Source organism: Anas platyrhynchos, chromosome 6, assembly GCF_047663525.1.
Source record: "Anas platyrhynchos isolate ZD024472 breed Pekin duck chromosome 6, IASCAAS_PekinDuck_T2T, whole genome shotgun sequence".
In the NCBI taxonomy this organism is placed as follows: domain Eukaryota; kingdom Metazoa; phylum Chordata; class Aves; order Anseriformes; family Anatidae; genus Anas; species Anas platyrhynchos.
Window position 1 is genome coordinate 25,580,790 of NC_092592.1, and position 26,422 is coordinate 25,607,211.

Sequence of the window (26,422 nt, forward strand, 5' to 3'; positions counted from 1 at the left end):
CTGACATGGATAATCCAGCACAGGTGCTTAACAGTGTTGATACACTTCTGACCTTTTAGGTCTGTGTGTGATAGAGGCCAGTTGCTGTGTGCAGAGTTGCACTGGCTTTGTCTGCACTCTCTGAGCTTCTCCCTACTGCTTGGACACTGACACTCTTCCAGTGCAGTGAAAATATAAGGATAGGTCATGCTAGCAGCACCAGAGTTGTTGATATTCATGATATTTCTAAGATTTCATAGCAGCCACCTCTACATTTTGCAATAATGCCTCTGTGAGTCTGTGTGGTATACATGTAGATTACTTTGAGAGAAATAACTTTTGCAAGAGTACCTAAAATGTATACATTTAAGGTTAAACATTTTTACTTTGAAAGAGCTCCAGTGAAAGATTAAACTAATAGATCCTTTGTTCTCTTATATGCTATGAGTGGTTGTTTGTACAATTTATTTGCTTATAACATAGGGGTTTCCATACCATTCTATACCCCAGGATGTGCTAACTCACGCTTGGCTATCCAAGACTTTCTTGAACGTGTCATAGCCAGGCTCACATGCTAAATGAATACTCCCCTCCCTGAAAGCTGGCTGCAAATATAGCCTTGGTTTGAGACAGATAAAACTTGATCTGCAACATAAATCTTTTTAGTGTGTGAGACTGGAGTTTGTTGTTTTTCCTAATACATAGGTGTCCTCATTAGTGTTACGCTGACCTGAGAGAGATGAGAGGATTCCAAAGTTCTTTAACAAAAATAAAAACAAATTATACTGTCTTCCTCACTAACAGTGATACTCTGTGGGCTTAGCTCTGTATTTGCATGTCCTTATTGAAAAGACACTTACTGGAATACAGAAAATAAAACCACTTCCCATCTCTCTATATTAATACATTGCTAAATGCTTAAGCAAATGAAACTGGGTTCTAGCCTTTGAAAAAGGAAACAAGTCCCCACATAAACTCTTATGACCACTAGAATTTCAGCCTCAGCAAAACCCACCAGAGCCTGCTGATGATGTGGACTGCAAGATTAGGAAGTCTGATTTTGTGTATATATAAAAAGAGAATTTGGAAGAGCCAGCTGAAAGTCTTCTAGCAGAACCATTTATCTTTAAAAATACTGCATCAATTAAAACAGATTGTTTTGCAGGACTCCCATCACTTTATCAATGATTAAGAATGTAGAAAAAAATGCTAGAGTTGAAACAGTTTATTTTAATGTTTTTAATATAAGGTGAAAATCTCAAATGAAGCTGGTCAATGCTACTGCTTCAGTGGTTCCAAAGAATTTTATTTTTACCTTTATGGGAGATCTTCAACTACTCATTTTGATTCATAACAAAGGGAAATATTGAAATGGTGGAAGTTCAATTTTTTGGCCAACTGTAAGAATTAATGGGCTGGAAAATGTTTGTAGTCTGGAGACAAAATGCCAGTGACACAAGATCTCCAAGAAGCAGGATGCAGTATAGAAATGTTCTCAGAGTAGGGTTCTGCTGGAAGCAGAACTGGCACTTTAGGAACTGACCATGACTCCATGCAAGATGGGAATACACTAAGCTGTTGACTAGTTTTGGACCCAGTTTAGTAGTTATATTTTAAAGGATTTACACTTTTAATAATCTTGCTCTTGAACAGGGCTAAACCACATCTGAAGCCAGCTGCTGCTGGCAGCTGCCTGAATCCCATTTCACTAACTGCACACATGTGATTTGAGTCAAGTGATGTCCTTTTGCACAACTGTGGCTGTTGTGAAAACAAGGCTCTACCTTGGCCAAGTGGTTAAGTACTGTTTCCTTCTGTGTTATCTTTTCCTGCTTAAACATTCTGCTTTTGCTACGTGATATTTCCTTAAGTGAGCAAACTTTTCTGTCATGGTTGGTCTACCAAACTCCTGCTAAAGCGAGACTGTGGTAGTTCTCTGGGAACATCCTTGCCTTTGATGGAGTCTCTCTCCCCTGGATAAGGAGAGGTGTGTTTTGGTTTATAATTACCTCATATTTGACTCTGGGGGAGGTGTTAGATAAAACACAGCTAGTGTGGAGCCCTTTTGGTGCTCATTCCCTAATGTTAATAAGCGGCTGCCAAGCAGGGAGAAGGAAGCCCTGTGAGGTAGCTGAACATCCTAGTGGTTTGTGGCTGCCAGAAGACCTGTTTCTGCTCGCTCCTTTCTCCCTCAGCTTCTGGCTTGGAGGTATGTTGTAAGTCTCCCATCCTGTGCTGACTCTGGTGCTTCTCTGACCCTTTTGCGACTTGAACCAGCTGCAATTTAACCAAGGGAATTCCCTTGAAAGCTTCTGCCTAGGAAGAGAGGTGAGGGGAAAAGAAGAAATGATAGTGGGAAGGCTCACCCCTGGCAGCTGGCATTTTTATCTGAGTTTCTGTGAAATTGGATGCTGAGGCTGGGTCTTTGGTTACTATAAAACCTCCTGCGGAACTTCTCTGGGCACTATGCTTCCTCTATTCCCTCTGTGCTGTCATTAGCAGTTAATGGTGACATAAAGTAACCCTACAAAAAAAAAAAGTTGTTCTTCAGGGAAAAAAAAACAAACACACGCACACTTGATTTATCCAGATTAGACATCTGGATAAAGCCTCCATTGCAGCCAAGTGAGAGCCACTGTTGTGTGTGTGGGGGAACATACAGGAAAGGTGGATGGAGAAGTACTGCCCCTTTAACTAGGTATGAAACTGTGCCTTCAATTAATCTAATTTGCTTACTGAGGAAGAAAAGCTAAAATGGTTTTGGTGGCATTCGCAATATTTGAATATTGACTTGAAGGGATATTGTCTTGACATGATGGCAGAGGCTGTCTCAGTGGAAGATGCTCTGTGCATTCTGTTGAAAAATGAGTTCTTTCTCTTTTCAAAGTACTAAGAGTTTCCATCATGCTCTCATGAGGGAGTCTGAAAATGACAACAGGAAATACCACAGCAAAGATCATTTCTCTGGTCACTGATAGGTGAGACTGGCAAGGAACCTTGTTACTAGGGAAAGTTAAGTCATAATCCTACTTAAATGCTGCTATACAGGACAAATAACCGACTACAGAGACTTTACAGGTCTCTGGGGCTATTGGAGGCCATGGGATCAACCCAGAAAATCTCAGAAAGTAGGGGGCTTTGGGCCTTTAGCTTGCCCCTGCTGGCCAAGGGCCTGGGAACTGTGCAGAAGTGCTCCCTGCTGACGCTGTCTGCAAAATCAGCTGCCTTGCACTTCCTTGCATCTGGACAGAAATAATAGTTATAACAAGAAGTGCTGGGAAATAGCTGAGCCTAAAATGACTGTACAGAAAGTGTGCGAATCATCTCACCTCTCAGACCAAATGCTACTGCAGAAGAGATCAGCGATCTCAAAATGGCAGCAGCAACCTTGAAAGCAAAACCTATGAATGAGAGTAGTCTTGAAAGATTAAGAAAGATCATGTGCATAATTGTAAGCACATCAAGTTTCTTCAAGAGCTAGTATTTTTTAATCTTAATGATAAGAATAAATGTCCTTGCTGAATCAGAATCTGAACAGTGACTGTATGTGTTTGGCTTCATTTAAATAATCACAGTGGCTATAGATATCTGGTATAGATAGTCCTTAATTCATATAGTCACAAAAAAATATGTGTATGTATATCTGTAGGCATCTTGAAAAAGGACATTTAGTTTGCTTCAGTCGTGTTGCCTCAGCCAGGGAAACCAGAATTGCTAAAGTGGGAAATCACAGAGTCCATCAGCAAGTCCTTGGTTGCTGCATTTCAACAGCAGATGAAATAACTGAAAAGGTAGACTTTAAGGTCCTGGCAGTTCATTGCAAGTATGAGAAGGAAGGAATGCTGTATTCTATAGTGGTAATGTAGGTAAGCAACAGTATTATCAAGACTTCAGTATATTGAAGATCTGTTCCTAGTACGTAAAACTTATGTACTAGACCTAGGCTGCTAGAGGAACTCAGCCTTTATGACTAGTCTGTGTTGAAGAGACCAGCTGTCAATACTACTTGCAGCCTGTGGCATTGGCTCAGACAGAAAAAGCTATTTCTGCCACTGGAAAAAGTAACGCATAGGTGTCTGTCAGTAGCTGTCTTCAGTCAAAGTGTGAACCTCATCTGTGTTGGTGTGTAGCATAGGGAGTGTGGATGAAGACCTCTAAGGTGGGGTGGGTGGCTGTTGGAGCACATGGCCAGCATGGAGCAGCTTCCCCTGTCCTTCTTTGCGATACTGTGCTGAGTGCTACTGCTTAGTGGGTTATGGACCAGGTAGCTCCAACTGGTGAGAGCCACCTCTTGAGAGGTGGTAAAGCTAAAGATGAGTAATGTGATATTAACCTATGTTTACATATGATCTTTGGAAATGTTCTTGGGGAGTGCTTGGCTAAAAAGTGGTTAAAGACATTTTGATGTAAACATCCCCTTTATTTTTCGCAGTGTGGAAATTTGAACAGCAGTTATAAATATATGCTCCCCCATGCCTCATATCCCTGTTGCCTTTTTGGAATGCTGTTATACTTGTTGGTGTACTCATGGTTTAATTAAAATCTTTTCTGGTCTGATGCAATAAGCAATGCCTTCTGTCAATGCAACATATCTGATGCTAATGATGCTTCTGGATGATAGATTGTTGTGGGGACAGCTACAAATGTGAGGAGTAACCCATTTATTTATTTATTTTTTATATCATGGGCTAAACAGATAATGCCAGCTCGAAAGAAGCAAAGAAAAAGGTGCTTTGAAAGTTCCTCATTTTTCTTTGTTCTTAAGCAGAAATTTAACTGTCTAATGACCCATTTGTCAGTGATATATATCTATCTAGTACATGCTAAGCTATTAGTTGTATTTCAGTAGGAAAAAGGATATCTAGGTTTGGGTATGGGACTCAAATTAGGTTAAACAAAGTTCCTGATGTTTGTATTCATATGATTATCTGCAGAGTGTCAGTACGTAAATGGTATAGTACCTGTCTCTTCTCTACTTCTATATTGCTGCTTGATCTTTATACACATTTTTATTTACTTGGATTTAATGCTTGGTCTGTGCACTTACTCAAGGTCCTGGGGCAGCCAATATATGCCTGATCCTCTTCCCTCTCAACACTATGAATCTTCAAAAATGTAAATATTGTTTTTTTCTCTTTGCTTGATGTCAGTCCGTGAAGGCCATATCCACATCTGAATTTCTCAAAGATTTTAAGTATTCAAACTATGTAATTCTACTCTTAGTATGTTCTGCATTAATTTTATAATATTAGATACTGTCTGGAAATGAGCATGAAGCAGACTTAGTAGTAGTTATTGTGGACAAGGTGATGAAAAGTGGATTATAAAAATAATGACTAAAGTCATTGAAATTAGTGTTCCACTGTATATAAACATACACGAATCTCTTTTAAAGAAGGAAAAAAAAAAACTATTTCTACCAACATTTTAAAATTTGTAATTCGGTCAGCTAGCCAATAAGATAGTATTTACCAGCTACATTTCTTGCAGTGAAAGTGCTAAGACATTAATGTAAAACATGTAAAAATTGTTATCAAGGCAATGACCCAACAGGCTGTTGATAATCAAGATCAAATAATTGTAGGAAACACTTGTATATAGAGAAGTTGGATAGGGTTTCACTTCATGAAACATTAATGTTCAAGTTTCAGTCAGGTACTATCTGACCGTTTGGAGCAGTGTACCTTTAAATGTATTATCAAGCTTGTACAGAGTATGATGTGGGAGTGGAAGGGAAAATAAGCATGTTTTCTTTGAGAAAAGTTGAGCTTTGAAAGCCACTGCAAGTTTTGGAATGTTAAAAAGACAAAACAGCTGAGATGCATAAATTGGCAAAGAACAAGAAAAGAGGTCAAAGCTGTACATGCAAATGTCCTTTCACATCCTCGTGGTTTCTGAAGATTCACATGGCTTCAAAAATAAGCTCATTCCAGGAATACAATACATGGATTTGCAACAAGTTCTATAATTATATTCTGTCATTCAGATAGTATCTGAAAACTAGTGATGATATTTATGTTAGGACAAAAGAGACTAGTTGTATGTTCATTTTAAATTAGTCTACCAATACAAGCTTGCTTGTGTGTAGGAGTAATTGCTTTGTAAGAAAGTCACAGTTGGTTGACTATTCTCTCCCTTTCTCACCCCCCTACTGTTGACTAATACAGAAATTTATCTTGCAGTGAGTATTTGCATTCTTGCTTGTGTGCCAATTAAAAATTTTAAGCAGTTTAAGGCCAATTCATACTGCAGAGTGACTGTCATGTACTATTGCTTACATGCAAAAGCAAACTAGAAATTGGATAAAGATGAAGCTCTTATATAAAAACCATATGCTGTGTTCTAAATGATCTGATGGATTTATGAAACTTGAGAGTCAATAATGGAAAGTGATCATTTATTATATAGCAGTCAACCTCATGACTGGGCACGTACATGTTTAAAATAGGAAAAGAACACAAATCTAAGTCTTGATATGAGTCTACTAAGTAAATATCAAATATTGACAAATCGTGCATATACAGAAGTTAATCCACCACTGTATTAAAAACTTCACTCTCATATCAGTGTGAAACCAGCCCTTTTCAAAGGTCCACAAGAAGAAAAAACACTTGGATAAAAACATCTCCCTTGTGTATGTGATCACGTTCAGGTGTGCATGTTTGGATGATGAGTGTTGGGGTAGTTGCTGACTACCTGATTAATGATTGCACTCATGAGGAGTGTCTGTGGATTTGGACACTACTGAGCTTGACTAAAGTGTCTCTATTCAGCTTTAGCTGATTAAAATTCATATGCAATATTATGTGAACATGGGCTACTTCAGATTGAAGCTCAACAAAGGCAAAATCATATTTAAGAAATTCTTGGCCTATTCCACACTAAGTTGTTGAAATCCAGCTATTGTCTGTAAATGCCAGATCATATCCATTTTATCTGTGCTGCCCAAATCTTTCCCATCTGGAATCACTGTGGTGCTTTGGATTATGATGAAGACTATAGGAAAACGTTGAAAGCATTCAATGACCTAATTGCTGACGTTCTCAGTTTCCTGTGTTCCTGAATTTATTCATGAGTGTAGTCACAACAACCTTTCAAGACCCAACAGTAAATGTAACACTACACTCTAAGGTTCAAGAATACCTGACTGGACAGGGAAAAGGAAGAAGTGTTAACACCATAAATAATGCATGGCACAGGTTTATAGAAGACAAAGTTTGTTGGTATACGACTTTCAGCTGGGGAAGTGTATGTGCTGCCATCAAGTATGACCCAAGGTTTTGGGGATGATATGTTCAAGATTTTATTTGCTTTTCTTCCTATTGCCTCTTTGAAATTCAATGCTGTTTCCACAGATGCTTTTCAAATGCTCTGTGTACCACCTGAGTCAAAAGCATTGAAGTAAGTGGCTGGGTTTGAAGTAAGTGGCTGGGTTTTTGATTTTTATTTATTTATTTTGAAAAGTAGTGAATAGTCTCCTCCACTCACAATATAATGCTGACACGTGTAGATACTTCTCTAATCTGCTTTTTATATACTAGTCAGACAATGTAATGCACAAATCAAGTGTTGCTTTTTCCCCCTTCATAGGAAACTAAGTGTTTGGGACAAATGTCAACAATATTCCTTGTGCAGTACTGAGGGAGTGGAATATATTTTCTGCTAAAAATATCAAATATGCATTTGTAATCTAATAAATATTAAAAAAACAAAACAAACAAACCGAAAAAAAAACAACAACTATCAATATACTTATTTATTGCTATCCTCTCATACATTCAGGTGGTTAAGCACATTCGCTGTTTATATTATGCTGATGTTTACTATACCAAGACTTTTAAGTAAGTGTAATGGAAAGTCAAGTACCTATTCTTTTATCATGGCCATGCCATGAGAAATAAATCCAGGGCTTTTATGAGGCTCTGAGTACTTTTAACAGCTATCAATCTTACACTTTACAAGAGCTATGTTGCAATGGCCACGGACAATGAATGACACCTTTTAAAAATGTAGATTGCATTCAAGGGGAAAAATAGTTGCACTGATAAGCCAGAAAGCCCAACCACACAGGAACTGTGAAGAAAATAGGAAGAAAAGCACAGAAACAAAAGCATTCTGCAGCAAGCTTCATGGATATTTACTAACAGTTTAAAATACCTTCAGTTAGAATTTTCTGCGTACGTTTTTTTTAGTATGAATTCAAATACTGTGTTTCTGCATTTGCCAAAATAATATGAATTTTGCATAGATTTTACCCTTCAGTATTCCAGAGGCCTAAAATAAATGAAATGATTGAAATTCTTATTCCTCTAAGCATCAGTTTTGTGGGTACTGAGGGAATTCTAATTCTTTCCAGTGCATCTTTCTGAGCACAAGCATGTGATATGGTTTTTCAACAATGCAAACAGAACTTCAGGCCAGGTTCCCTAATACTAAAGTCTGTGCTTACGCATAGAATTGGCACAGGGAAAAGACACTAGTGAAAGGCCTTTGCAATTGTATTAGTGTGTTTATTTGATGTTAGCAAATTCTGTGAGCTGTTAGATATGGAAAGACTGATAAATATTTTAACGTGTCCGCTGAGCCATTCTAGGAATAGCTTCAAGCTTCTGTTGTTTGTAATAGTATTTTGGTAAGTGACAGGCTGTGCAAGACATCTCTTCCTGATGATTTTAAAGACAGTATTATATCAAAAAATATTGGTTACTATATTTACTAAATTAGATTAGATGTTCAGTGAGCAAATTCCACAGACATACTTTATATTTACAGTATTTTTTTCTTCTTCCTAACATCATAGTTATTCAGAGCAGAGGGCATCGTGTAAAAGAAAACAGGATGGCTTCATTTTAATAAGGCAGAACTTGGCAGCTTGGTCTTTGTCTGTTTCTTGTTTCTGTAAATTTGCATTGAGACTTTTTAGTTTTTCATTTTAGCTGTGTTAGGTCCTTTAATTCAGCCATAAAAACACAGTCAGCATTAACGCAATGTGCTCAGATTATTAAGGGATACATCTCGCTCCTAGGCTACAAGCGTATCTGTGAGAAAGTTACCATCAGAATGGTGCTGGCATAATCCTTCTCCTGTTACAACCACATGAATGTCTAGTTGGGAATAACTACTTTTGTCTCTAGTTTTGTCTCACTTTGCATTAGTAAATTTGTAGCAGCAGACAGTATCCAGACAGATTAGGCAAGTATTTCAACTAAAATATACTTTGCTCTGCTCTTGTATCTTTTGGGAAATTAAAGTTGCCTTTTAATTTATTTATTTATTTATTCCTCTTTAGATCCTTATAGCCAGATCTTCAAGGATATAGCAGATCATCTTAGTTCTGCTGTCATTCAGGAGGAATAGGAGCTCAAAATGTATCTTTTTGGAAATTCTTTACCTCACTTCGGCATGAGTATCCCCCATCAGCGCAAGTAGCGTGACAATATTTGGGGCCTTTGCATGCTGGTTTTAGTCTTTATTACAGAAGAAAGTATTTTCCCAGGAACATTTTCTTCCACTAGTTTCTTCCGGGCTAAGCACACTGTGGTCCCCCATTCCAACAAAAGAGTTAAAGCTAAATCAGTGCAAGTGCCTAGGGATCTCCTGGTTGCTTCTACTTTGACTGTTGCTCAATTTCTTCTCACTTTTATGCTGCTAAAGAACCACAGAGTTATGAGTTTAGTCTGGTCAGCAAAACCCATATGTGCATAACCTAATGTTCTCACTGCTGTTCTTCATCGCATGATTACTAGATATTCAGTTTTTATTTTTCTTTTATTCTTAATGAAATATTAGGAAAACTAGGAGAGCTCTCGAGCCATTCCAAAATTACATTGAAAAAGTAAATTTTCCAATTTATTAACGCTTTCTTGGGGATTTTTTTATCAAAAGTATTTGGACCAAAAAATTAACGTAAGCTCTTTACAGTTTTCATAACTGTATTAAAGACATATGGGAGATTTCATACAGATATAAGAGCAGCAAAATCAATTGGGCTTAGGCTTTTCCTTCCTGTGGACACCTCGGTGACCTACAGGCTTATTTTCATCTTGCTTTCAGTTCTCTTGCTTCTGCAGTTTTTGATCTAACACACCCTTTCACAGAACCAGAATAGGTTGTATTGTTGATAAAATGGCTTTTACACCTAGCTACTGTGGATGCACTGTATGAGCAATAGTGGTTTTTTAAATTCTATTATCTTTCACTCATTTTGGTTTGATAGGAAACAATATTTACCAAAGGAAATGCTATTGCAAGTTAGTTCAGGTTTTTCTCATTCTGTAAAAACCTGTTTTTTAACTTTTAAATGCCAAGTTTTCCTGCAAGACCTTTATTCCTGAGCTTTATTTTCTACCACTCTCTGCCAGAAGCCTTGAGTACCTATTCTATAACTGGTCTTACCTAAATCTATATCTTTGGGAAATTCTGAGTACTTCATATGTCTTCATAGTAGAGAAGCATAAAGTGCAACTTCCTCAGGTGTTTCTGTGAGCCACAATCAGCCAATGCTTTCCAACTGCTGTGTCCTGAGTGATGTTCATGTAAACGGGCACAAAACTAGATATAACTGCCTAGTTCAGTAATCGTGCATTGCTAAAAATGCAGCATCAATATGTAATGAAAAATCTGTGTAATGTTGTGCTTAAGGACAGTTAATAACAAAAGTATATATTGAGAGAAGACCTGTTGTCTTTTCTGCTTGACTTAATTTGCTGACTTTCTGTGGAATTTGCTCACTGAAAATCTAATCTAATTAATTCATTAATTAATCTTTATGTAACTTACATTGTACATTTACCTACCGATATTTTTTTCAAGATCAGAAACTTGTACAGATAATAAAGATAAAAAGAACTTGTCATTGAAGTATTGGGTTCCCACGTTCATCTGCTTCTTCAAGAATAAAATAAAGAGTAGGGGATTAAGAATTTATAGACTTGTACAGGAAACTGTTAATAGGAAAGTAGAGGAGGAACTAAATTGTGACATTTTAAGGGACTGTAGCAGAAGATTTCTGAAATGCTTAGCAGCTGGTATTTAACAATGGGAGAGTGATTATAGTTTCTGGCTAGATTTTTTAAAATGACTAATGATTTCAGACACTAGTGTTATAAAGTCCCAGCTTGCATGCATTGTAAAAACTCCAAGTTTTCAGGAAGGAGGGAGTACAAAAGCACTCAAGATGAAGATTCTTCAAGTCACAATTTTTTTCTAACGACAATTTCCTAAGATGGTCTCTGAAGGGGTTCATTTATATAACTGGGATATTTGTATAAAGAAGAAAGAGGAGGAAGTTCAAAACTGGAAAAATTGAGACTGGAGTTCTTCTGTTTTTAAGCTCAAGGCTTATAAAATCAGTGTTGGAAACTATGACAAAATAGCTTAAAATTTTCTCTAACTTCTTATCCACAAAACTTGAATGATATTTTTAATAATGTTTAAAATTATCAGGAAACTTTAAGAACAAAGACTTCTGCATCAAAATATATTCCTTTAATCCATATTTAATGCAATTATGAATAATTTGACATTTAAAATTTGATTGGATTATTGTGTGCCAGATCATAAAGACTGGAAAGCAGACAAGCACTTCCCATCATTCTCAGCTACTGCATAAAACAAACAAATTTATGCTCAAATCACTCCTGGCAGCAGTATTTGGAATATGAATAGAAATGTGTTTGTGTCACAGAAAAAACTAAGGGAGCAGTCCTTCAACGTACTGGCTCAGGGTTTTTTACTATAGGATTGCATTGCTAATTCATAGCTTTAGATGGTTTTATTCAATTGCTTTTGAAATATTTGGAAAAGCTTAGCAGGAAAGTAAATGATTGGATAAAGTCTCAGTTTCTAATCTAGTACTCATGTAATCTGGTGATAATTATGTTTGTTGTCTCTGGGCCTTAGACTGATATTTTCTTTTGAGTGTTTACTAATATTAACTTAATGTATTTTTAAGTTAATAAATGGATAGCTAAAGTAACTTGTGTTCGTATGTCGGAGATAGTGTTGCTGAACTTCAGTGTCATAGATCTCAGAAATTATATCTACATTCTGTAACCTATCTACATCATTCTTTTGCTTCCATTTTCGAAGAATAAAGATAGATTTGTATTTTTTGCTTTTAGTTTACAGATGCTTAGTGCTTTGTTGAAAGAAGATGAATAAGTATTGCCCTTGTACATTACTGCTTAACAGGATGCCAGCAGATGCACTAGGCTGTAAAATGTCTTCCTTTTAGATGTGGTTTTAAGATCGCTTTAAGGTCACTTTGCTTCTTTTTTTTTTTTTTTTTTTTTTTTTTTTTACATTTGACTCCATTCTATGATATGTTCCTATCAATTTCCTCATCTTTAAATAATGTAAGAACCTGTGACTCTGCTTTTAGAAACTATTTCCTATTTGGTTAGAAACAGCAAAAAGCAGAGCCCACCCCCTCCTTACTTGACAGTGAGGATGTCAAATAAGTGATCTACAAAGCTGGTGCTAACCGTCCCTACACTGGTAACCCTGCTGCTGCCATCTGCAAGATCCAGTAAGGGGCAAAGATTGCACTTCTCTGCTCTCTGCTACATTTTTGGCCATCCATTTTAATGCTTCCTATCCATTTCCCCTGAGGACAAACTATTTTCAGTTTCTATCTACCCTGAGTAATTTTAAACAGCTTTAGTTTAACAGTGTTTTTGAAGCCGGTAAAGCACTTGCTTATAGGGAGAGATGCCAAGTTTGCTTGTTTTTGCACAGAAATGTTCAAGCTCTTAAGGTGCCTGGCTCCTATTAACTTCTAAGCTCATCATCAACCAGGTGAGCCCAGAGCCTGTAGAAATACCTGTAAAGGAAGGTGGTTCTGAAAGAACACTTCTCCTATCTGAGCCAACTTAGCTGTCTCTGATGGAGAACCTGTACAGCTGAGAAGAATGGCAATGAGGAAAGCCCCTAGGACTGCAAATCATTGAGAAATGGCACCAGGATCCAATTTCCTTCCGTGAATAGGAGCCTACTCTGAAGAAAAGGAGGAAAGCACCCAAGGGAAGTCTGTGTAAAAGAGGAGACGGGCTCAGCCCTGGCAGCGTGTTGGGAAAAGGAGAGGAACAATGTATCAGATGGGTAGGTAAATGGAAATAGGAGAAAGAAATGTTAGAGGAATAGAAATTGTGCAAAACTGCAATGGGCTTAATGTGATTGCATGGCCAAATCATGTTTGGAGCTGAAAATACATATTTTTGTAACATCAGTTTTCTGTGGTGAATGGTTTATTTTGCTGTGGGGAGCTTGTGTGCATGCTGAAGGCAGGACAAAGATTTCTAAGGTCACTTCTACTCACTCAAAAAAACTTGGGAACCCCAAAATGTTAGTATTGAAGTTTTTTGTGTGTTTGTTTAAGAAAGCTTTTTTATGGCTCTCTGAGATGAGCCGTATGCCATTAAACAACAGTGGCAATGGAATTGTGATATTTAGCTGTCAGGAGAGCATTAATGACCAGTACCTGCAACTTTGTGTTTCTCTGGACCTCACCTATATGAAGACTCTTTATACTTGCTTGATATGCAGGGAAAACACTGCAAGAGTTTCTTGACCCTTTTGCAGCAGCATTAGGTTATAAAGGAGTAATTATCAAGTATCTTGTTTCTGTTGTTTATGTAGGATGCCAGTAAACATTGTTTTCTTCAAGGAGCTCATAGTCCAAGCTTTATTTCTAAAATTAAATATCCAGGGCTGGATGTCAGATCCCATTGAACAGAATCTGATGCTAGTTAGTGTTTTCCTGACGGCTATCCAAGCAGCTAAAATCAAATGTAATCTGTTCTTCCTCCTGCCCCCACCCTATAGTACTAACATGTCAATCCTGGTATTAGGAAATTCTCTCTCAGCTGAAACTGGGGAAGTGGCTTAGGTCTTGTGGGAGCCTGCAGGATTCACATACCAGCAGAGGAGCTGCAGGTCTGCTTGCTGTGGCAGCAAAAGCGGGTTCAGTTCCTGACCTTTCTTGTCCCCTGTTTCTGCACTGCAGGGAGAGGAGGGAGCATCCAAGTGAGACAATAGTTGCTTTTTCCTCAAGAGCAGTTCTGGACAAAACTGGATGTCAAAGTACAGCCTCAGTAAGTTCAACCTGGCAAGATCTGGCAGTGTTTTGTACTGGTAGGGAGGCATGAGTCTCCCACAGGAAGATACAGGCTCTTTTCCTTAAGTATTACCCAATCAAACCAGTAGTGTATTGGTGAAGAAAATAGCATTGTTTTTCTCCAAGGTACCCATATTCTAGCAGTGCAATTCAGCACACATTTAGAAACAGCAATAAAGAGGAAAGATATATGACAGATCTTTAGGATCAGTGTCTGACCATTGTGCTATGTTTGAGACTCTTCAGAAATTTCTATATACAAACCATATAATAAAATCTTCCTTTTTAAGTTCTGAAGTTCAACTCAAAACTCACTGTTTTTATGTACTTTTCAATCTGTCACTGGAATTTCAAAACCGTATTTAAAAAAAAAAAAAATCAAACAAGTAACCTACTCTGACAGACCAGAAAAGCAGAGTACAGTGTAGCAAAATCAGGCATTAAAAAGCAAGAGAGAATGTAATATGCTTTGTGCAATGCAGCTGTGGCTAAATGCCGATTTGCACATCGGGACGAGATTAGCATCATTTAGATGTGACCTGCATATTGAATAGCTATTGTAAGTAAGTAAGATAGATAAAAAAGGAAAATGAAACTGTACAGTATACTTTAGATCTAATCTACCATCTTTTGTATTTTTAGATTCTACAGAAGAGTAAAGGAAGAGCTATTAATTCTACACAAGAGTAAAGGAAGACCTATTAACTCTAAATTTTTATAGAATGCATGTAATTTTTTCATATAGAAGATAAGTGGTAATCAGTATATTTCTAAAACAAAGTGGTATTGCTATAAAAGAGCTTTTTAACCACTCAACAGCAAGAAAGTCTTAAAAACAAAACACACATGAATGTTGATTATTTCTGTTCTGAAACTGGTAAAATTTTGATTTTAGGTGTTTAAGGTGTTATGACCAATTTACCTTGTATTTAGTTAAATTTAGTAGGTGTTCTTCAGTTATGTGGTAAGCTTTAGGGTAAGTATTTTCTGCAATGTTTCTCAAACTTTTGACAATGTTTTTTCTTCAGAAAAAAAGTTGAAATGGTCGATGGCCTTGCTGAAACCACACAGGAACTAGAGGCACGTATGATGTGCTGGTGGTTATATCCTGTCACGAGGGAGCAGCACATGCTGTTTTCCAGGACATGAACCTTCCAGCAAGGCCTGCCAAGGGATCCTCACTGGAGAGGCATTGCATCTTGGATTTGGGCATCTCCCATGAGTACAAAAAGCCTGTGCTGCACATGCTTGAAGTGTCAGTGTCATAGCAGGGAAGCAGAAGATTTAGGATGGGCTGAAGGAGTCTTATGGCAGGAATGAGGGCCGATCGAAGAATTGTGAAGGGCTGCTGCTAGGTGTTTAGTTGATTTTGCTCAGATTGTCCTCAGCCTTATCAGGTACTCTTGTTTTGTGCAGCAATATCTAAGGTAGAATACTTTTTTTATTTTTTATTTTTTATATATATATATTTTTTTTTCAGACCATGCAAAGGTAAAACAGAAAATTGTGCCCCTCTCTGAACAAATGGGGGAAAAGTTCACTCAACTCATGTAGAAGACACCACAGAGAGATGCTTACTTAATCTGCTAGACTAGAAGGAATTTTCAGTAATACCTAACAGAGCTCATAGTAAAACCAGCCCTAGATCTAAATATGCATCTACTATTGGGTAATAATGCTCTACATACATCACAAGAGATCTGCATATGTGCTTGGTGTCTCTATGCAGTGGCAAGCTTATGTTTGCATTTCATAAGCTATTAATGGCAGGGGTAAACCTCCCACTCCTGTCTAGTAGATAGCACCAGGCTTCCTCAAGTGCTTTCTGGTTTTGTGTACTTTGCTGTCCAGTGCCAGATAGCCAGGTTTTCTCTATTAACTTTTAGCTCAATATCCAATATTAGCCATATATTGGTTTGTATTAGGCATCTGTTAAGACTTTGCAGTGTGTAATGAAATAAATCTTATAGTCTTTGTAACTGAATAATAATTCTGGAAGGTGCAAAACCTAAGGTATTTGCCAAAGGTAATATATGGATGCAATAATATATGCAGGATTTTGGATTTCTGCATTTCCAGATGCTTGCAAACAAACCAGTTGATACAGTTAAGGAATCACATTTTAAGTGGTGTAGAATAGATGCTCATACTAAAAATCTTTTGTTAAAGTGGAAGTATCTACCTCAGTCATCTGGTTACAATGTCATATGCTGCTCAAACATGTCAGAGAATATCAGGACTCCAAACGTATAATAACACAAGTACAGTTTAAGCCCAATCAGACAAATTTACCAACTGTGTTCACAGTAAGAGAAAGCCTGAACAGCATCTTCCCCTCTGCCCGGAGGCTGCAGAGACCCACTTACATACTGTTTGAAAGAAATGAAAGTGGTAAGGAAAACCATTCTAATGCTAACAATGTCAGGTGTGTATTCTTGAGAACCATGGACTCCAGACACTCATTTATATATTAGTAAGGCCAAATACCCATGCCTGGGAGGGGTGAACTTGAGTGTCTTGCCAACTGCCACAATTGACACTGAGGTGCCCATAGGAGTGGCACATCCTATCTCAGCTCAGAAGATAAACTCTGAATTTATTTTAGCTCAGAAGTGGGTGCTGGAATCACAGCCTGCTGGCATTTTCTCAGAAGTTGTTCCTAACAATAGGAACATTTCTTTATAGGCAGACCTCTCAAACCTTAATGATTTTTCCAGCATAAGCAAAGCTATTAAAGTTGATTGTCTGATTTGTTCTAAATCAGACACTGTGCAACAGTGAGGGAACTTGTCATTCCTGGAATATTTTAGTTTTCTTGTAACTAGGCTAGGAGTTTGGAATAAAAATGTAGGCTATTCATTTAATTATCTATAAGTTAATTTACATGTTTGTACATAGGTGAACAGCATCTTGTAGCTACTCAAATATTGCTATTGATATCTCTATGTATTCAATACATATTTATTTTTTTTTAGCATTGTTATAATTAACTGTTTCAAGCATGACATTACAGATTTATCATACTGACAATGCTACTGAACAATTTAGTTAAAGAACACATGAAAACTCTAGGAACATTAGTACAAGACCTGTCTTTTTTTTTTAACAATGCCATAAAAAATGAACATTGCTTGTTGTATCACATGCATTTTGCCATGGTTTCTGCAATGCAAAATGATGTTTAAGGGTTTGTTGAAGAATGCATAATTTGTACAGCATGCTAGCAAATACTTTCATTTTTAATCATATTTAAAATAAAAAACACAACTCTATCACAGACCATGACCAAAGGCCATCCATTGTTCCTCTTGCTTTTCTCACTTGTGTTTTATTAGGTTACCACTACTGTCTGAAAATTTCTCAAATCCTTTTCTGCTGTTGCCTGTTGCTACTTGCAGCAGGTATAAGGAGCCAACACATTTAACTTCAGTCCCTCTCTGCCAGCAATGGACTGAGTACAGCATCTTTAGCAATTCAATTTATAACCTATGAAAGGTACAGGAATCAGCCTGTATTGGACAGCTTTGTTAGCCTGCCATTAATTACTAGAAAACCCAATTTCAGTTTGTTACCATAAAGTATTAAACAAAGTAAACATGCATGCACACAAGTAACTGCAGTCTAATGAATCACTTTGCAGGTCTGGAGCTTCTGTTAACATAAACAGCAGATGTAATGCCTGGTGCACCCAGGAAACGGCTTTGTTAAGTAACAAAGTGCCAACCAAAGATAACTTCCCTGCAGGGAAATAAATAAATTCTAACAATTAATTTAACTTTAAAATAAAGCTAAATAAAGGTCTTAAAGTTCTTTTACTTTGATAGCTACACAAATGGAATTAGCAGTAGAGGAATCACCCAAATTCAAGGACTTACTCTATTCCTCTCTACTCATTAGTTGAAATCAATTTAACCACACACTTATGCAAAAAACTTTTTCAGAGTTCAACAGAAGAAGCTATCAGAATTTTTTAGATATTGTTTCCAGTATCTCTAAACTTTGAATGTAAAATTCATGTAGAATTGTGTACTAGTAGTGCTTTTAGTCATGTAAGTTTTAGGGAAAAGCTTGTACATAAATAATGGATTTAAGATATAAACATATCTTAAATCCATTATTTAAGATATATATATATATAAATATTATTTAAACAACACAAAAACACACACAAAAAAACAAGAACCCGTAAGTAATATTTCATAAGAGATGTTCCTTGCCACATTGAGGAATGAAAATGTCAGATTAATTCCTGGCACCAGAAGGAAAGGAATACAAGACTTATGTTGAAATATGTTTGACTGATAGCCCTTATGAAATATTTACTTACCAAGAAATGAGATCCATTCATGCTCAGTTTTTCTACAAGCACAGCAGATTCAGGCATTCCAAACTATGGTGAGAAATAACAGAATTATTACAAGTATGAAATTTGACATTTGTAAAGAAGCTGATTAATATTTCCATGCTCAAATACTTAGGGTTGCAGAAATCTTTATACTGTTTGGCATGGATAGTCATGAAAAGGATACTGGGCAGAATAATACCAATGTTTAGAAATAAGTAGTGACTTCCATGCAAGAACAGATAAGGCCTCTTAAGTATTACCCCTTTCTTCAGAAGGAAGGGCTGAAAAAATCATGAATGCAGTAGACAAGGTAAAACTATGAAGCAGAAAATCTAACAAATAGAACAAAGAGCCCAACAGAAATAAATTGTGGAAATTTAGTTGCTGTAGGATAAAAGAGGAGGTTAAAAACAGAAACAGGTCAAAAAGGTGGCTCATGGCATAACTCATTAACTGTGTCACCTCAGGAAACAGTTACATTTCCAACTGCTTGGAACTGAAGGCTGTGTAGGAGAAAGCTCTCCTGCTACACGCCTCTATTACCAACTCTCAGTATGCACCAGCAGCAGATGACTGGGTGAGATGTCTTCAGTTCCCATGGGAGATGGGCATTGCTAGAAAGCAATTCAGGTTCAGAAACAGGATCTTACTTCTCTAGCATGGTTGCTTGTTTTTTTCTAAGTAAGCTGGCATTGGTTACAAAGCAAAATGAGACAAGGATGTCCAGTAATAGTATCTCTTTGTCACAGCAACTAGATAATAATTTCGAAAAAAAGCGAACACATTGGATTGCCTTTATTAAGATATCTTAAAAGTCTAACAAGTCACTATAGTATATGTTTTAGTATGGGTTTTCAAATAAATTGCAGTTATGTATAACAAGTAGGAAAATATCAGGAACTCTTCTTTAAGAATGTACCGCTTTTGAAATGACTTTGTGTTTGTTATGCTTGGTCAAAGAACTCAGTCTGTTTCAGTTCCATTAACAAAGTGTATTTTAATACAGATACTACCTAATCATTTTATTGGTTTAGATTAGAACAACTGTGCTCTGGAAAACTGTTAAATGCACGATCTCCCTGTAGTTCAGAAGTTTGTGTCCAGGTTTTTAAAGGATTGGGCCAGTGGTAGTTTAAACTTTTTTTTTTTTTGTAAACTTAGTATTGAAACTGGAAAACAGTGCATCATGGGGAAAATTTGTCAAATTTGTTACACATTTATCAGTTCTTGGTGACTCTTTCATATATTATAGATGTAATTTCTTGTAGCAGTACAGACCAACTCAGATGCTAACAGAGAACATTAATGAAAATAAATTATTCTCATAGCAATACCTGTGGAATTTTCTAAGGTAATTATTTATTTCTAGAATGCATAAAAGTGATTATCCTTAAAAACCTTCAAAATGTATTTTATGTACTTTTTATTTGAAGACTTTATACTCAGACTTTGTTTGGCCTGTAAGCCAATATTTCTACATATATGCTTGATTTTATAAATTCTCCTTTTTTACTACATTTAGAGAGTGCTTTGTTTGCAATTGCTATGGGTGTTGCAGACAGTGTTTGGGTGTGTGTAGAGGTGTTAATTGCTATTTTTTAATGACACTTGCACAGATGTTGGCAGAAAGGCAAAAATCAAGGTAGCACGCAGTTTCTATTAATAATAATGCCCACCTATTTCCATTTATTTGCTCTCTTTTCTAGTTATTGACCCCGATGAGCTCCTTTTTCTATGGTGGTTTGCTGTGTGCTATTAATCACGCAGGTACCTTTCATGTGAGGGGGAAAAATTGATTTTTTTTTTTTCTTCCAATTATGAGCTTGTTAGGCAAGCAGACATCTCATTGTTGATGTTTAGCGATGACCACTGAAAGTTTCATTCTGTTTCAAATACTGCTGACTCCACAGCATTACAATCAGTACTGAGGAGAGGGACTAGGCTACATGACAAATGTGGCAGACCAGGTAGATCAACACTGAGTGCAACATGGAATATGTGTTGTCACAGTTATAACATATACACAAGATAACAAGAGTAAGTACATGCATATGCCTAGCAGGTTTCCATTATCGTCTTTAATTATTTATTCTAGAAGTCCCAGCATCAGTCACAGCATACATGTATAAAAGGTGATGTGACATTAAGGAAATTGCTGTTCAATTTATTATATTCTGTTCAGCACTCATTTGCTATCTTATATACCTATGCTGAATGGTATTTAAACCTTCCTCTGAACCCAGAAAAAACTTTTTTTTTTTTTTTTTTGTTGTTGCTTCAAGCTCTTCAGGAATCTTTTATTTGAGTGCTTCAGAAATACTAATCTGCTATGTTTTCTTAGACCACCTTGTGAGGTGAAAGCTGTATTAGCAAGAGGAGTTGAGATGCCTGAGAAATAAAACTCATACAGTATCTGCTGCTTTAGGATGTGTAACTAAAGCTATGCAGGATCTAAAGTAGGTATACATATACAACCAATATATTCAATAATTTGGCATTTTTAGCTTCTGAGCTCCCACTATGGCTGTAACTCAGCTCTTACCATTTCTGCAAATTGGAGTCTGGAATTTCAGCTCAAGCACTCAGGAAATTGCTTTTTTTAAATTTATTTTTATTTTTTCCCTTACCCTCCCCCATGTATGACTTGCATGGCTTCAGGAAAAAATGCTGAGCTAGAGCACTGACAGAATCTGGTATTTCAAAGCAGAATTAACTTCACATTACCATGAATACAGTTGCTCTTTTTTGGCAAGCCCAGGCCTTGCACACCCTACAATATCTATAAAGACTCAGAGTAGTGCACAGAAAATGCAGGCTTTTCTGCATTGAAAGAGGCAGGTTCTTCTGGATGGAAAAGACAGCACATGAAGAAGCAATTGCAGGCTATCATAATGCGTATATAAATTGGAGCAAGTTCAGTTCTGGAACTTTTCATATCTGAGTGCTTGATTCTGCAACCTTAACAGGGGTAATAGATGCCATGTCTCTGGGAAGGTATTGGACAGTTCCCGTGGGTTGACTGGCTGTGAAAGAGATAGCAGTACCTGGGTCAGCCTCCGCAGTGCTTGCATTGGGAACTGGAGGGCTCTGTACAATCTGGCTGCTGCTCCCCAGTGCTAGTCCTTGATGCATGGAATGGCCAAACACCTGGTGTTGGTTATGCTGTAGTGGTTGGATCACTTAGCTGCCTTTGTTGGTGATATGAACATAAGCAAAGCATGAACTTATAAAGTTGGAAAAGATAATAATACTCTCCCCTGACAAGTACCAAGTCAGAAGTCATGGCTTGCTTGCTGACATTTCTTTGGAAGCCTCTGTTCTGTTGATAAATTATTATTAATCTTGCCTTGTATTTTTCTACAGAATTACTGGGTACTTTAATTAATAGATGATACAGTGATTCTTGTCTGATTTCCTTTAAGCTGCAAGGCTTTGAGCTAATTAATCCTCTGAGTAGCTGTTCACAGTAAAAAGTTCAGAGTTTAGCTGAGACATTATCATTATGGTATGAACCAATTCCATGGAAGAGGTTCACTTTCTTAACCTGGGGACCATGGTCTACCCTGTGATCCATCTGCATTGTAAAACTTTTTTAAACTGTACACACACAAGGACTTGTATTTATGCACAAAATGAAGTAGAAAGATATAAAATAGTACAGAAACTTTTTTACATTTTACATGGCTACAAATGGAACACTTGTAGAAACACTTCATAACAGTATTTTTTTTTTTCTTGAAAAAGACTACATACTGCTTCAATTGAGAAGGATGAGAAACCTTAATGGTATTAAATTCTCACTGTTTGTGTAAAACAAACATTGGAAAGATGGGTGCTTCTACAGGTAGGAGGATGAGCTCAAGTCAAAAACTATATAAAGTTATTTAGAGAAATTTCCATTAAAAAAAAATCAAAAGGAAATGTGAAAGACGACTATATAGCATAATACAGTGAATTATTTTTATTATGTAGATAAGGTATACATAGAAGTTTAAAACCTGAGCCATGATATTCAGTACAGTAGAAGGAAAAATCTGTTACATATATATTATTTATATATATATAATACACATAAACATAGATATATCAGAGGAGATATTGTACCTATCAGAGAGGAGATTATTCAAATAGTAAAAGAATAACTGAAGGTAAGCTTGAAAGACTTTGCAATTCATATTGTTTTACATATAATAGAATGGACATTGCATAGTAAGGAAGGGTACAAGCAGGCAAAGTAACGATTTTTTTTTTTTTTTTAAAGAAAAAAGCTCAAGTACCGTGAGTCTGAGGAAACATCTAGCAACTACTGTGTGTATTTATACATTGAGAAGAAAAGATGAAGAGTTAGGTTCTTACTGACAACCTGTAAATTGCAAATATAAAATATGTCCACATTCACTGAAATGGTTATTTCTTCTCAGTATATAAACTGGGGCATGAAATACCTCTTCTATTCTAAGAAATAGCCCTATGAGCAAACATTTCAATATGATTTGCCATGTAGGAGTTCTTAGCTAACAGCCTCTGCCATGAAATAAATCTGTATAAAAAATAGGAGAACACCCAGAAACTCACATAGTAACATGAATGAATTCTTGAGGATGGTACCTGCTGACTAATCTATTTTCAGTATGTTTGAATATCTGTGCTATGTTTAGGATAAGATATCTGTATACTGTATCCAGTAAGATTTTCTGCTAGCTGAATATAGACTGAACTTTCTCAAATGTTACGTATGCAATTCAGTACCTGTCTCAGGAGATCTGCAACTTGAAAAGCTGTCCAGTTTTCACACTCCTCCTGCGACGGTAATTTTGTGGCCATGTTGCTATCCAGTGAGAGAGACTTGGTCTATATGAGTAACGCTGAACTGTTGCTTCACTGCTCTTTACTGAGCTGCTATAGAAATCCTAAGAGGAAGTCCTTTCTGCAACTTTTTTCCTGTTTGCTCACTTAAAGTGAACGCCTTTAAAGATGATTTAGGAAGTATCGATGTTCTTATGCAAAGTACTCTTTCAATAAAAGAAAACTATGCAACATATGCAAATATCTGTCATTACTGGAATCAGTTAAGCACATTCTGCTGAAAATCAGTGCATAAAATTTCTGAGTCATTGGCATCTTTTAGAGTTAAATATGGAACCAAATCTTTATGTCTATTGCAAAATATTAGATAGCTGCTGTCTCTTGCCTACCTCAAACTCAGTTGTACAGTTGCTTGGATGCGCCTTTAGACTGCATTTGACTTGCTTATTTGTTTTGATGTTGTGCTGTGCTGTTTACATTGGAAAAACAGCTTAGTTAATGACCTTTTACATCCATGTTGACACAATGTATAATTCCATTCTTTATCTCAAATCTGGGTGCCATGTTTTTGGATGGATATAAATCACTCAAAGGCAATGTATGATCTTAAAAATGTTTTTTTATTTTTCTTCCTCTTTGTCTGAATACCATTAAAGAACACATTGTCAAAGTCATTTCAATGCTATGTTATCTTTTCCAAAATGTAGGGCTGACATAAAAATGCTGGTGCTGGATCAAACCAGAAATTCAGAAAAGTTCACCTAGCTCAATACCTTATTTTCTGACAGTGGTCAAAAGCAAGATACCTAGGGAACAGTGTGGAAACAAATTAAGATTTTCCTTTCCCTAGTGTTCCTAATATATAGCGTTATATATAATATTAACATAATATTACATATTATATTAACAACATATTAATATTATTAATAATATATAATATAAACATTCCCAACTATTTTGAAATCAATAACTTACTGGTCTGGATGTGATTTCCATATATGCTATGTGCCCGTACACTATACATGTTACACAGAAGACCCCCAAATTAGGAGCTGTGGCCACAATCCTTTAAGGAGGGAGCTGCACAATGGTCTGGCTGGACATAGATTGCAGGCTGCAGGAGGAGGAAGATGAGATGTTTGGTGGAAGCTGGGACTTGGATGGAGATGGGAGGGAGCAGAGCTGAGTGAGTCTCAGGATGGACACTTCTGCCTCTTCCCAGCCCTGTCCCTGTCCATCCATCTCCCTGGAGCTGAATCCCTGCCCCTCACACAGTGCTTCTCGGCCTCTTCATGCTTCCAGCTGAAGAGCAGCAGCACAGGCAGTTCTTACAGTGGAGGAGGGGGCAGGTTGCATACTCTAAAATGGAGCAATGGGGAAATTTTGGGAGCCATCGTTTTATAGATTGGGCAATAAAACTGCAACGATGCATCTGTGGCTGCTGAGACAAACCAAGATTATTTTGTTAAGCAGTTCTGAGTCACCACATCAGGAGAAATATGAAAGCTTCCCTAAAAGGCTGGAGACCAAGGTATGTTATATTCTGCTTTCCAATTACTCTTCCTGTTTTATTTGGACATGTGTTCAAAGGTTAAAATAGATTTCAGCTAAGTTAAAATGTCTCATCTGTTATCTTCACATTTTCCTGCATGTATTTTTGCTATTCAAGTGACTGACAGGTCAGTTGTTGCTACTGAATACTCTTAACTCTTTCCTATCTTGTGACTTTGCAGAACATTGAATCTAGATAAACTTAACAGCTGGAATTTTAGAAATGCAGAGTAAAGATAGATGCCCTTGCATATTAAAGCTTACCTCTGTAGAACAGAAAGTATTCACCAAGTGCCTGGCTGCTGACAGTATAAGGAAAGTTAAACTGAATTTTATAGTGTTTTGTTTGTGAGTGGTTCCAAGGGGGCGACATCTCCCTGGGTGATAGGAGGGAGCAATGCTTTCTTCCACTGTGTGCAGGACCAGAAGAAAGAGGTACCTCTCCTTTAAGAGACTTTGCCTCCCTAATTTCAGTCCAGGAGTAATTGTGTCAGTAGGGCCTTCAGGTCTGGTGGAAGAGGGAAGCGGTGGGAGGAAGCAGTGGTGGGAGAAAGCAGTGGTGGGAGACTGGATTATGGTTTAATGGTTGCTTGTATGAAACATGAATAAAGCAAAGTGCAGCAATACTGTTATTTATGCGGTATAGTGTTTAGTTACTGGGCAGGTGTAAGCAGTTCTAGTTGAGAGCATCTCAGAGGCAGACTAAAAATAGAGTTTTAAGGGCAGAGAGGATGTTTGAATTCAGTGCATGCTGCCTGCTTCTCTTTCTGCCATGGCCCATTAGGCCAGTAACATTTTCAGAGATCCCAGCACACAATTAGGTACTCATTACAGCCTGCAACCCTCTGCTTATATGCTGCTTCCCAGGCTGCAGTATGAGCTGAAGCCCTGTCCTACTAGCTTGTCCACCCTGCTGTGCCCTGCTCTTCTCTCACTCTGCTTCTCACTCGTTGCTCTCCTTCCTGAAACACTGACTAATTCTTCTACCATTGCTTTTGTTGATACTGCCAGAATTTTATATTCTGGCTTTTCAGGGTAGTACTCTCCTTAGACCAATGTTTATACAGTTATGCTCTCTACTGAGAAGGACATCTATTTAGGAAACTAGTGCTCAGCTTGGTGTTTCCACAGGGGCTGTAGCAGACGTGGCCAAACCACAGGGACTGTGGTTTGCAAGATATACTTTACTGTTTATGTTTCAGCCAGATTAAATGTGGTGATGACGACAAAATTTAAAGACCAGGAACATGGGCATTGTCATCTGGGAGCCTATAGCTATTATCTGATGCCAATACTTATATTGGCTTGGTCAATGCTGTAGTTTTCTTTCCTCAAGTACATGCAATAAAAATGCAGTGTTATTGTGCTTCTGCTTACTTTCCACTACTTCCAAGGGGAGTATTTCAAGAATAAGTAGGAGTCTAGATTTGGTTATTAATTAGTACCCTCATGCTTCTAGTTACTTTACGCAATTTATCAAATTTCATGGCAATCCAATTAAACGAGTGCAGTTGAACAGGTGCCAGCTGTGCACACTGTAATGAGGGAGATCCTTGAGCCTCCAGGAGTGGGGGAGATCCTTGAGCCTCCATATTTTGGCCTCCAGAATCCACCATCTAAAGGTG

At 37.2% G+C, this 26,422-nt stretch overlaps 2 protein-coding genes across 12 annotated transcripts in view; one reads left to right on the top strand and one right to left on the bottom strand.

Moving 5' to 3' along the window:
* BLNK (B cell linker) overlaps positions 1-23,349 on the bottom strand; it is a 95,403-nt gene extending 72,054 nt beyond the window's left edge. The window contains exons 1-2 of one of the 3 annotated variants that reach the window (XM_005013625.5): positions 23,190-23,349; positions 18,423-18,485 (exon numbers count right to left, since the gene is read on the bottom strand). In XM_005013625.5, the coding sequence (XP_005013682.2) occupies positions 18,423-18,485; positions 23,190-23,264 (138 nt within the window). In that variant the 5' untranslated portion in view covers positions 23,265-23,349. Of the gene's footprint in view, positions 1-18,422; positions 18,486-21,484; positions 21,527-23,189 lie in introns of those variants that run through there. The other 2 variants (XM_013093985.4, XM_005013626.5) reach the window with 2 other exon arrangements.
* The window catches only part of DNTT (DNA nucleotidylexotransferase), a 180,868-nt gene that overhangs the window by 22,726 nt on the left and 131,720 nt on the right, over positions 1-26,422 (top strand). For 2 of the 9 annotated variants that reach the window (XM_027460523.3, XM_027460529.3), the window contains exon 1: positions 1,792-1,966. The exons of 3 other annotated variants lie outside the window; for them this stretch is intronic. The gene's annotated coding sequence lies outside the window, so the exon portion shown is untranslated. Of the gene's footprint in view, positions 1-1,791; positions 1,967-2,039; positions 2,189-24,549; positions 24,778-26,422 lie in introns of those variants that run through there. 4 more of the 9 variants (XM_027460528.3, XM_027460522.3, XM_038181683.2 and 1 more) reach the window with 4 other exon arrangements.